At 41.5% G+C, this 13,509-nt stretch overlaps 1 protein-coding gene across 2 annotated transcripts in view; it reads left to right on the top strand.

Annotated features, from left to right (window-relative positions):
- The window catches only part of LOC147701358 (chymotrypsin inhibitor Ani s 6-like), a 212,070-nt gene that overhangs the window by 180,451 nt on the left and 18,110 nt on the right, over window positions 1–13,509 (top strand). For both annotated transcript variants that reach the window (XM_086928635.1, XM_086928634.1), the window contains exon 2: window positions 13,053–13,109. In XM_086928635.1, coding sequence (XP_086784761.1) covers window positions 13,070–13,109 — 40 coding nt within the window. In that variant the 5' untranslated portion in view covers window positions 13,053–13,069. The remainder of the gene's footprint in view (window positions 1–13,052; window positions 13,110–13,509) is intronic.

Raw genomic sequence — 13,509 nt, forward strand, 5'->3', positions numbered from 1 at the left:
TAGTATCCGATGGAGACATTGCGCAGAACAGACCGCCCTTAAAGAAATCCACCAAACCAGCGGAAACAACATCAGCTGGTTCAACAGACATGCCACAAACATCTTTTTTAGACATAAGTCCAGCAGCAAACGCCCCTCCAACAACGTCACAAGAAGGGCAAAAAGGAAAAGAAACAGCAGAGGAAATCGCGAAGCGAACACGCAGTCAAGTGCAGAAGATAACCTAGTCATTAATATCTCAGAGAAATCATTGACTTCTATGCAGCTGGCAGTACTGAACAAAGGAACCACATTTGTACCTACTTATAGGTCTAACATTGGTGAGACTGAACTTTCTCTCTTCAAATTCTTCAGGAGCCTAAAACTCAAATATTTCTTCAAAGACATCAGTCAAACAGATACCATCCCAGTGTGGGATCAGGAATTCAAACCACCCAGCGCTTTCTGCGCTCCTACTACCCACAAAACACTCGAGGCATTCGAGAGGTCAGTGATGTCTGAAATTCAGAAAATTTCCTTTAGTAAAGTGAATAAGCCTAACTTAAGCGTGAAAGAATGGAACACGCTTAAAAACCTCTGTAATGACAAAGATCTCACATTTCAAAAAGCCGATAAGGGTGGCGCCCTTATCGTGATGGACACTCAATTCTACAGATCCAGCGTGACTGAGCATGTTCAGAACATCAACATCTATGTACCACTTGCATCTGATCCTACAAGTGAATACCAAAAAATTTTGTACAATATCGTTGACCACGCTTTAAGCATGAAATGGATAAACCAGAAGACTCATGCCTTTTTTCATCTGAAATTTCCCAGGAGACCGCAACTCTACATGTTGCCTAAAATACATAAGGATCCTTTGAGACCTCCTTTCAGACCCATTGTCTCGGCCTGTGGGTCGATATCAGAACCGATTGGCAAGTTTGTCGATAAATTTCTACAACCATTGGTCCAGAAAGGCGTCACATACATTAAAGATACCACTGCGTTTTTGAACATGTTAAACAGTGTCAAACTATCACCTGACAAAACATATTGGCTATGTACAATTGATGTTGTAGCCTTGTATACTTCAATTCCACACAAAGAAGGCATTGAAGCTCTGGAATGGAGCTTATTGAACAGCGACTTGGAAGACTACCAGAAAGTCCTGATTTTGGAACTGATGCAGTATGCTCTGTATCACAGTTACTTCGAATGGAACGGTGTTTTTTATAATCAACTCAATGGAACATCTATGGGTTTTGGGGGGGCCCCCTCATATGCGAACATTTTTATGCAGAAGTTTGAAAATGATTATATTTTGTGCAAGCGTACTTGGATTGAAGGTCTCACCATCTTCAAGAGATTCATTGACGATATTTTCCTAATCTGGTGCGGTTCAAGAGAATCATTGGAAGAAAACATCAGAGTACTAAATGGTCAAAATGAAAGGATTAAATTTACGCACACAATATCCCAGGATTCAATATCTTATTTGGATGTATTCGTCAATATTGCCAATCATGAGATCACAACTAGCGTGTTCCAAAAACCCACGGATAGAAACTCAAGCTTGCTTTTCCAAAGCTTTCATCCTGAACCACTGAAAAAACACTTGCCATTTTCGCAGTATACTCGACTAAAACGTATAACCTCTGATGGAGAACAAGCGAAACAAGCAATCTTGCAACAATCAGTCAAGTACAAAAAACGAGGGTATCCTAATGACGTTCTTATACAAGCCTCTTCTAAAGTTGATAAAATCAACAGAATTGAGTTATTGACACCTAAAATCAAATCGACCATGCAAAAAACAGTGTGCGTATTGAAATATTCCACTGATGCTTCCAAAATCAAAAGAATTATCAATAAGCATTGGCACTTGGTAGAAAATGAGCCAGACTTGAAGAATATATACAGTGATCGAGTAACTTTTGCCTACCAAAGATCTAAAAACCTGAAGGAATTGCTCAACACTCCCAACAAAGAGAAAAAGAACTGGAAGGGAATGACTAAATGTTTTAACTGTATCCACTGTAATAATGTCATCTGTGGCAAAACTTTGATGCACCCCACCAAAGGTTTTCCCATTCAACTTGAACATTCTGGCAACTGTGACACCTCGAATTGTATATACCTGATAAAATGCCCATGTGGCAAGGTTTATGTTGGCCAAACGGAGCGGAAAGTTAAAGTTAGAATCACAGAACATAAAAGCAATATTAGGCTTAGCAACCTCAAGTCAGCTATATCATGCCATTGGAATGAATGTCATCACCAAATATCACAGTTAAAATTCACGGTTCTTGAAGTCATCCATCAGCGCCCTGACATGGATCCAGTCAAACAAAGACTTAAAGCAGAATATTTTTGGATGAAAAAACTGAACTCAGCCCAGCCCATTGGGTTGAACGACCGCATAGAATATGCGTGGGTCTTATGATGCATCGACTTGTTTTTTAATTCCTGGGCTCCTTCATGAACTTGTTCAATTGCCTTAAAATTTCGCAAATTATATTGTTTAGTTCTGTATTTTTGCTATGACTTAAGCCTTCTTGGGTTTTGTTTATGTTCTTCTATTGCATGCGCTAAGCGTCTGTTTTTTATGTTTATTTTGATGCCTCTGTACTCAGTACATGTGACCGTTAAGCTACAACGTGATTGGTCACTACCGCGATCACGTGACATGCAGTTTCCCTATTAGCCTACAACTTGTTAGACGATGGGTATTGAGCAGACTCCCACAGAAGCGTCTTAGCGCGTTTAAACCTGTAAGTTCCTTCTCTTGTGAGCTGTTTCTGAGCGTGTGTATATTCTAGCCCACCGGTAACGCGTAAGACTTTCTCACCTTTCACATGGTGGAGCTTCCTTGAGCTCGTTGATTTATGCATTTTGCCGATTTATTCACAGTTGAAGTTTGGGCAGTATTGGGCTCTGAAGGCACTCTTTCTTTTCCTTTTTCCATTTTCTGCGCGAGTGTTAGTTTCAGCCATGTGTTTACTATTTTTGGTTTATCAAGCAGGGTGACTAATTTGGTCCTGTTTGTTTTCCCTGATGTAGACCCCCGACGAAGGGTCTTGGCTATGGTTTGACCCGAAATGCATTGGGTATTGTGAGATGTTGAAAACTTTGGATGAATTCAACTATTGTGCGACAGCATAAGATGTGATTATGTTGGAGAAATACATATCAACAGCAAACGTTTATCTATGAATCTAAAATTGAAAACAATATGAACTGCAATTAAAAGTAAATAATGCAACGAGAAAACAGTGTTTTCGTGTGAATTTGGAGTGCCCCAGTCTAGGAGTTAGTGTCTATAACTCCAACATACACTACAGTTTTTAAGGCACGTTAAGGCTACGTGCGACGGCTAGGGCACCCACCTGAAGTGTTAAAATTATTCTTCGATTTGACAAACAGAGTGCTCAGGATAACATACATCGTTTGTCACAACATTTAAACCTAGCCATTTCAGATAAATTATAACATTGCTTCATCTTTTCAAAAGTCATAAATCCCTGGTGATCTTATAAATCTCCCAAGAATCTAATACCGGAATCTGAAAGTAATCGGCAAGCTGAATCATGAAAAATTAAAGGAAAACCCGGATTACCCCACAATGGTGTTTTATAATGTAGATGAGAAACATTACACTTAGCCATAATGGAACGCCAGATATTAACGGTATCTCGTACCGTCTTAAATTTAACGCTTTTGAAGTAGTTAGGGTCGTTTAGCCTGTAAAGGAACATATTAACATCCTGTCCAAGTAAGAATTTATGAAGGTACAAACACTTATCGAAGACTGTTAGGCTACAAAAACGAGTCAAGAAAGCCGACCAATAATAGAGCTTAAAATCCGGGAGAGCCAATCCGCCTTGACTAAAAGGGAGTTTAAGTGAGGAGACAGCCCGCCGGGCTTTTTTATATCCCTGTGGTCCTATGGTTTGTTAATTCTATTAATTCTAGCTCCTAAATGCAGGATTTCTATTTTTGAATAAACAATCTTTTACTCTTTTAACTGCATGATCTCTGCACATAGCACACTGCTGTACCTGAATAATAATATAAGATTGAACTGTAAGTTTGGGACTCTAATTATGGTTGATTACTCTGAGAAACTGAATGCCAATTGCTCACCCTATTGTAGTGGTTTTAGTTAATCATGCAAATAAAGAGATTACTAACTTGCATACTATCTCACAACCTAAAATCTCCTGGGTATTATAAATAATATTGCAAAGGTCTTCGCTGGGAAAATACAGAAGATCAACAAAGAGCTTAAATCTCTCAGAATGCATCCTCGTGTCACACAATGGAAAATACCACTGCAAATCGGTCATCATTTCAAGAACTGGAATCATAAACTCCAACGGAGAATTTGGAATCCAAGAATCATATGTAACATTATTAGGAGCCTATTCCTGAACTCCTATACAACACTGTGCATTGTATATGACACTTATAAATCACAGTATCATGAAAATCACATTTTAATAATACATATTTCACTTATTAGTTAAATCTGGAGAGATCAATGCCATCCTAACGAAATGTAACTTTGATACTGGAGAAACTCCAAAAATTGGTCTAGCATACCTTTCTATGAAAACTAACTCAAATATATGTCTGCATACAAAATCTCTTATTTACATTCTCCCCTCCCCCCCGAAAAAAACCTGAATACATGCCATTGCTGTTTCTAGTCATATGCAGTACTCTAACTGTTGGACTTGGGCCTTTTTTGGCAGGTTCACCCCTTAATTCTTTGCCTTTAGCCTCTGGTATGGTGGTAGTGATTTTAGGCCTCTGCACACACTACGACTGTGGCCCAGTGTAAAGTGCTTGTGCACTCTGAGTGCATGTGCTGAGAGTGTTATGCCTCCCATAGGAATGCACGGGGGATATGTATGTGCAGGGTTGTTCCTGATATCTGGAGAGTGCAGGGTTGAGTTTTGTATGTGCGAAATCGTGAGAATAAGTGCTGCGCAATGGTGTGCACAGATTTGTTGTGTCTAGTTGAGAAGTGCCACTTTTAGAAGTTGGCATTTCTGTGAGATGTGAATTGCCTGTATTGCTTGTGAGTGACAGGGGCTGGCTGTCGTGGTTGGCTCCAGGAGCCAGGATGAGTCTGCCCGGTGGTGAATAGGGAGATCTGCATTATAGATGGGAGGGAGGAGTTCCCCCTGGGACCTGAATTGGGCTGTGCCTTCCCTCCACAATGCTGGCTCCACCTCCTGTGGTGCATCTGATGTCCCTGGCCTGTCCTGTGAATAGAGAAGGGAGCTGAGAAAAACAAAGTGCTCCAGAACCAGTTGTATCTGGTTCTCCCCTTGCCTGCACCTTTGAGAAGAAAGGATTTAGCTGTATAAAAGGAGGGGCTGTGACCCAATGAAAATGTTCTTGTTTGCGACTTGAATCTACCAAGGGTGTGCTGTTGCTGGGGCTCAGGGGAAGGCTTGCATCCCTGGGCTTTTCCCTGCCCCTGGATACCTGGAGGACCTCTTTTCCCTGGGCCCTGCCTGCCCCCTTTTCATCTTTAAGAACATTTTGTTTGCTGAGACTTATTTCTATTCTCTACAGGACCTTTCTGCATCTTTTTGCGCCCTGGGAGCGCTGTATCTTAATTTTCCCCTTTGGTAGGGAACCCCCACCTTGGGGATTCCCCTGTGATGCCGGCCTTGCGGTTACCCACCCGCTTATTTTTATATTTACAGTGGGTGCCCACGACACATGGCTGCTATTTTTATATTTGAAATAGCAGGAGCCCACCCTGCTTTATAGTCCAATTTAGAGGAAGCCTACCCCTCATTGCGCTTTTGTTAAACTTATAACTAAAGTGGGTGCCCACCCCGCTTTTCACCGCCACGGACCGAGCCGCGTTCAAAACCTTCGGCTGAGCGAAGAGAGTTGCTGCCTGGCTGCTGCCTAGTGCAAACCAGAATCTGTCTGCCTGGTTGGGGGGGCGGGCCTGAACCCAGCCGGGAGACGAGACGGCAGCCGCGAGATGGGGGACGTGGTGAAGCAAGGCACCTGGTGAGGCGGGGCTCCCGTTCATGGGGAGAGCCCCGCAAGTGCCGCAGCCGGTTCCCGTGGAGGGGGCACGAGGCACATTGCCGGTGCCTACCCCCGCCACATCCAAGGAGAGGAGTCCCATGCGAGCAGCTCAGTAAGTAGGAAAGGGCTGAGGGGCTCTGTGGAGACTATCGATGATGCCTGATAAAGGCAAAGTACCCAGTTAACGCTTTCCGGGCAGCCTCAATGTGTAGCGGGCAGCTCCAATGTTTGGGGGCATATTTAAGTCCAGAGCCTAGATGGCTCTAACATTTGACCATATTTACTTAAAGGGCCCAGAGAGGTCCTCAGGGGTTTATGCTACCCCAGTTTGTGCATAGATATTTCAGGAGCATGAGTGCTCCAAGGGACATACTTTATTTTCAGAGCCAGATGGCTCCAACGTTCTACACATTTGTCCTGAGGGCCAGTGAGAGCCCTTGCCGCACTTTTACTTCCCAGCTGCCCAGCAAGTAGTGGGCAGCTGCACCGTTTAGGTCTGTTTTTTTAAACCCAGGAGTGAGACGCACTCCTTCGCCCCATCTTTGCCTGCATAGCATATACCGTTACTGATATAGTTGGTTGTACTAACTATAACTCGCCCACCCGCAATCCACTGCTGATGATGTCACATATTACATCATTCATGACATGGTCAGTGACATCACTGATGACATCTCCAATGACTTTACTGATGACATCACTGATGACATCATCCAGTGAATGTGGTTTGGTTCTATATTTAGTATTATATATATATAATGCAATCTGCCTTGAAGACTGAGTGGATGTATAAGTGTCTGAATGGAGGATTTAGTAGCAATGTGATTGACTGTGTAAGTGACGAATTTCAAGTGTCTCACTAAATATATGGGATAGTGATAAAACTATGTGAATACCTGTAGCACTCTATCTCTTGTTGTGTAAAGTACTACATAGGTTAGTTACTAGCTATGTGAAAGTCTATATTAGTTATTAATTAGTTAAGTGAGTATTTGTATGGGATAGTGAATGAAAGTGTGTGTGGTTGGGTGGGAGGTGTGTGACTGTCCAACGATGTGTAAATAGTAGATTTAGTAGGTACTAGCAGCCTGTCCCGACCTTGTCCAGGAGCAATCAGGCTTCAGGGCCCCCGCCCGCCCCGGCCCCCGCCTGCCCCTAAATTGTCCGTGGGTCCCCTGGAGTAGCAGCCCGTCCTGACCTTGGCTTCAGGGCCCCTTGCCTGCCCCGACATTGTCCGTGGGTCCCCCAGAGCCTTACCTCATCCGTCGCACCTCCCCGCGCTCCAGAGTTCACCAACCAGCCGCTCCTCGCCGCTCCTCCCAGCCTGTCCGCCGCTCCTCACCGCTCCTCCCCGCCTGTCTGCCGCTCCTCCCCGCGCTCATGTCTACCGCTCCTCCTCGCGCTCCTGGACGCCGCTACTTCCCGCGCTCCTGATGTCAGCACGCACGTCGCGGCCGGCGCTACTTCCATGGGACTGCTTTTTTTTTTCTCGTAAATTTTTTAAATAACTTATCTTTTTTTATTTATATAGCCTATGTCCATATGCACACCCTGACAATTACAACAATGTATCGGGTGTTTGGATTGGCGCTTTGGTTCCCGAGTTTACCCGCCTCAAAGGTTCAAAGTTCTTCCTTTATAATAGTAGTATAGATATAAGGTTAAGACTGTATGTGGTGACAGTTGTTTGGGTGAGTAAATCTCTTTATGGGTGTGGAGATGAGTAAATATATTTCTCAATGATACATGTCCACGAAACAAGAAATATAAAAAGCAGTGTATGTGACAGTTGTTTTATATAAATGACTAAACATAAGACACAGTGATTGTATGAGTGACGTATGGATAACTGTATACTTGTAATAGTGATTTTATAACATACTAAGTATGAGTTACTATCTATATCAATAAATAAAGTGGTGTTTGTGTAAGTATGTACTTTGTAAATATAAGTATGATCAACTGTTTGCATAAATGAGTAGAATGACTACATAAGCAAATAGAATGTGTGCTGGTGTGTAATGTTGATGTAGGTGTATAAGTATATTTAATATTGTTCTATTGATCTTTATTAGCATGTATGAGTGAAACTATAGTTAAGTGTTTAGATGTGTGTGTAGATGTAGGAATCACTGAGTGGGTTTTTAGAAACTTGTATTGGTGTGTCAATAGTTTCAAATATGGTACTCCTTATTTAATAAAGATTGTTGAAAGGTTATACTAGTGTATGATAAGATGTATCAGATTGTCGCGTGGATGATGTCAACAGTGATGTCATCAGTGATGCCATTTGAGATGTCATCAGTGATGTTATCAGTGGATTGCGGGCGCGCAAGTTATAGTTAGTTATAGTTAGTACAACTACCTATAACCAGGGAATTTCAATGGTTTTATACGAGTGAAATGTACAACTAACTATAACACCCCTAAAACCTATGTATTTTTTCAGTGAATTTCTAAGGTTTTTTAAATGCTAATATCTAACTATAACATGTCTGAGACCTATAGTTTTTTCAGTGAATTTTAAAGGTTTTTTAAATGTCAATTTTTAAATGTATTAATTCTTATATATTTTTTTACACTGATTTACAACATTTTTTAACTATTTATTTTTAGATATTTTATTTTTTAAATTTCATTATAGTTATTATACATTTAATTACAAAATATACTTTCTCAGAATGAATTACTTTAGTTTAAATACCTTGCAAATAGGCAATAGACGTTTAAGTACAGTAGTTTCAGTTGTCGTAATGCGCAACACAATTTCAGACACAATGCAACATTGAGCTCAATGCGAATTTCTAGTTAAATGTAATGAGTTACTTTTTAGATTACTTTTCTAACCACAAGACTAGATCCTAAATTCAGTCCTGGGATATCTCCTGTAAACAGTTGAGTAAAAATGTTATGGTTACAGTAGTGATTTTTAAGGAATATTATTGTATTTTAAAAGTTGACACTTAAAAACTTTTTCACATAGAACCACCAATGTTATTCTATGGGACGAAATTCACTTATCAGGTAAGTAATGTTAACGTTACTTTTTCTTACTCAGTGGTGTATCCTGGATCCAGCATGGGTGCATCTCCTGTAAACAGTTGAAAGAATGTGCTTATTTGAGAATGTGTTTGTTTGTGAAAATAGACGGAAACTTTTCTGGTGAAAAGCACACAATGGATTCCTATGGAAGGAAATAAAAGTTACTGGTAAGTACGCTTAGAATTACTTTTCAGGGTCAGTGCTGGGCTAAAAAATGCAGCACTGAGTTCTCTCCTGATAACAGGTGAGTAAATCAGAATTCGTAGTTCGACTGATTTTGGAGAAATATTTCTACAGTGGTGAAGGAAGGGGGCGGGGCCTGCAGTGACATGTGTGCAAACACTCCCTGTGGTGCATTTTAAGTTGGGGAATTAATTCCTCTTCAATGCTGCGCTCCCCTGGGGGCCAACTAGACCACCAGGTACCTCCAGTATGCGCCAAGGAGCTGCGTTGCAGAGAGGTATTCAGAGGCCATGCCCTCTCTAAGTTGGGGAAATAATTCCTCTTCAATCAAGAGGTCCCCTGGGGGCCAAGTACCCCACCAGTTACCTCAACTAAGCGCCAAGGAGCTTTGTTGCAGAGTGTTGTAAAAAGGGGCATGGTCCCTGAACACATCTCTGCAACGCAGCTCTCTGGCACATACAGGAGGGACCCGGTGGGCTAGTTGGCCCCCAGGAGACCTCTGGATTGAAGAGGAATTAATTCCCCAACTTAAAACACGCCACAGGGCGTGTTTGCACACATATCACCTCACGCCCCGCCCCCTACCTTCACCACTGTGCAAACGCATCCCGTGGCGTATTTTAAGTTGGGGGATTAATTCATCTTAAATCCTGAGGTCCCCTGGTGGCCAATTAGCCCACCAGGTACCTCCAGTAAGCGCCACAGAGCTGTGTTGCAGAGAGGTGTAAAAAGGGCCGTGGTCTCCAGAACACCTCACTGCAACACAGCCCCCTGGCGCATGCTGGAAGTTCCTGGTGGGCTAGCTGACCCCCAGGGACCCCCAGTATTCTGGGGGAGTTATTTCCCCCTCTGCAAACGCATCAGGGGGCGTGTTTGCAGGGTGGTGCAATGAGGGGGCGGGCCTAGGGCCGATCACGTCTTTAAAAAAAAAAAAAAGTGGGGCCCTGAGCAGGCCTAGGGGGTCAGGGTGTGTCTACCCTGCCCCGTGTTCACAAGTTGCACACATATTTCAATGACTTCCTCAGCCTCGCTTTTATCGAGGCACAAAATGGCTGCCAACAGTTCCTGATTTTGAATGTTTACAACCACCTGACATCCAATTAAAATTGAGCACGTGATTGGGACGGTGCGCTTATCCTACGAAGCCTATCCTCACACAATCTGCGGATCCTCCGCGCCCATAGATATATAAATTAATTTAACCGTAATTTTCAAAGAAACTACTGAACAGATTGATACCAGATATGCCAAAGGCACAAGTTGGAACTGAGGGCTACCTCTTTGCCAAATTTGGTGTATTTCCGTTCAGCTATTCAAGCTGTAGCCGTGGCTAAAGGTCCTATGGGAAATTGCATGGGGAAAGCACGTTTTGGGACCCCCCTTTTTTCTCGGCCCCTGCTTCAATAATCACCCCAACCTTTCAGGGAAGGAGCGTAACTGAGCTGGCCAAAAGTTTGGAAAATTTCAGGAAGATTTTTCAATTGAAGCAAAAGTTTTTGCCAATAGAATGTTGCGGATATCCTATGGATAATAGGTCCTAACGCTAACTATCTACTGGCAACCGCCAGTAGATAATATATCTATATCTATCTATCTCTCTCTTTATATATATACATAGATATATATATATCCACCACGACTTTCTCTGCTTAGGAAAGCCTCACCTCAGCAGGGCGGCCTCGACATTCGGTGATGGAGCACCCCATGAACATTCCAACAAAAACTCCTTTGTTCATACATAAAGAAGAATGATGAACACCAGGACCTTTCAAGGAATCAGCCACTTTATTTAATAAAATGTAATGGCAACTCATTTTAGATCTTTCAGTCTTGACACATTTAACTTGGTTCAAATTCTTTTTCAGAGGCGAACCATCATATCCTGTTGCAGCATTGCATTGTCGTTTTTATAAACTTGCCGAGTACTAGGTTTCAATGTAGTCCTTCAATACTGCTGTTCCCATAATGCACCTTGGAAGAAATATCACTGTATTACTAATTGGAACTTTGCAATTCGATTTCCCCTCATACTACATTATTACAGGTACACTTTCATTGCATTTTACTGTCAAAGTGCTCTTGTTTCCGCGCATCAATATGCAAAGTTGTTAAGCATAGGATTAGCACAGTGTCATCCACCCCGAGATAGAAAGGGACAAAGCCATTTGGCATTTCTACAGAAAATGTTTTAAGCATAGGACCAGCACAGTGCCATCCATGCCCCGGCTGTAAAATGAAAAAAAACATTTACCACTAGAGGCACAGTATTACAGTTTTTAATTGTTAAAATACCAACCAAGCTAGCCTGAAATGAGTAAAAGCAACCCCTGACACAGTGTTGTGCTCTCATTAGAGCTATTCAGAGAGGTATAGCTTTCTCCAGACACAAGGGAGCACCCAGTTTAAAGGGTATTCTTTGAACTTAAACTGGATGATCCCTTGTGTCTAGACAAAGCTATACCTCACTGAAGAGCTCTAATGAGAGCGAAATAAATGACTTTTGTCATTTTACAGCAGAGCAGAGACAGCATTATGCTAGTCATACGCTTAAATACTTTGCTAAAGAAATGGCAAAAGAATGGCTGAGTTCTGTGTATGTTCTTTTGACCAATGTCTTGCTAGAGGGTAATTCACATCATAATTCTTCATCACCCTGAAATGCTTAACTATTCTCTTCTTTACTGGAAATAATATACTGCACACATTTTAGTAGCCACATGGGTATTCCAAGACATACACACACAAGGCATTGCTGTATGGAATAAAATTGTTGATGTTGGCTGTCTTACTAGTGGGTAACTAGAATGTTTTCTTGCTTTTACTACCCTTGCAAGCGTTGCAATGTCCACATTTGTAGGAACCCTGTTCCTCTCCTTCCTGCCTTGTGTACCTGTGTAGCTATGCCCCAAAATGTCTCCAATGGGTTTCGAGTTGCAATAAGTTGCAAGGGGATGGAGGGACACTTTGCCTACTATCACTGGGTCTGACATTTCCAAATGTCAGTGTCTTGTGATCATGGATTTGTTTTTCTTTGACTCACTGCTGTAAGTGGTGATGAGTCTTACTTTATTAGGATCTTCTTTGTGTCTCCTCTTCTTAGTAAGGAGACTGTACCTGGTCAGACTGCTGGCTTTCTCCCTAACAGTTTTAGGGACCTTGTAAGGGTAGCCCCTGTCCCTGAATCTGTTGGTCATTTTTTCTGTATAGTATATTAGGGATCAGGTAATTGTGTTTCGAAGGGTGGAGGACGGTGAGGGTGTTTTTAGTGTTAGGTCAAAAAACACTTTAAAATAAACTTCACAAAATATTAATGTGTGCAATTCAGTTCACCTACCTGCCTCAAGGACAAACTTCACACTACATTAGGCAAACTAAATACATGAGGCAAAATATATTTACTTCTAGAGCATACAATGACTAACTAGCAAAGCTCTAGGTGTTCTCTGGTGCAAATTTTATATGAAAGCAAGCTCAGCCCTGAATTATTGTTTTGCAAGAAATAATCCTGTACTTCTCTCTTCAGATCACATTTCCAAAACACTTCCAAAATATACAAACCAATACAATTGCCATTCTCAGGCTATAATCAAATGCATCTCTGGTTATATTTGTTTGTACAGCACTCTGGTGTTTGTTTACATAGCTATTTCCGTACTGTGCAAATGCAACAAATATTGAAATAAATTACACAATCAATACTTAACTTTTGAAAACATATGTGTTGACTTTCAGTTCAATGTCACTTTTGTATCACTCTTCACTTTTGTTTCTTCTCATTTCAGGGCCTTTGATTACCAAAATGTTTAAAAGCATGAATCTACTTACAATGATGGCAGTAGGTGAGTACCACAAGCAAAGCGTTGATAAAACTGAGATATTCCTGTCCATTTCACACTTAGCTAATAGTATTAGAACTATGAACGTCTCAAATGCCTGACAAATCAAACTCATCACCCAAGTACATGTTTAGATTAATGTGTTTGCATAAAGTAGGGGTAACTTAGAATCTATGAAAAATAAGGGATAGTAGATCCTTCCTGATAACTCAAATAATATTGATACATTCATAAAGGACGTACTTTTGGATTTGATGTAAATTAGCTGGTTTCTTCTTCACACGTTTAGTATTTTGATTGTCCATCTTCTGCATTTGAGGGATTAGAATCTACTCATGCCTTTGGTTAAATGTATGAAGAGTTAAGAGTATAGATGAGTGCAATGCCAATCCACGCACTAAAT

Source organism: Lissotriton vulgaris, chromosome 7 (assembly GCF_964263255.1).
Source record: "Lissotriton vulgaris chromosome 7, aLisVul1.2, whole genome shotgun sequence".
Classification (NCBI taxonomy): Eukaryota; Metazoa; Chordata; class Amphibia; order Caudata; family Salamandridae; genus Lissotriton; species Lissotriton vulgaris.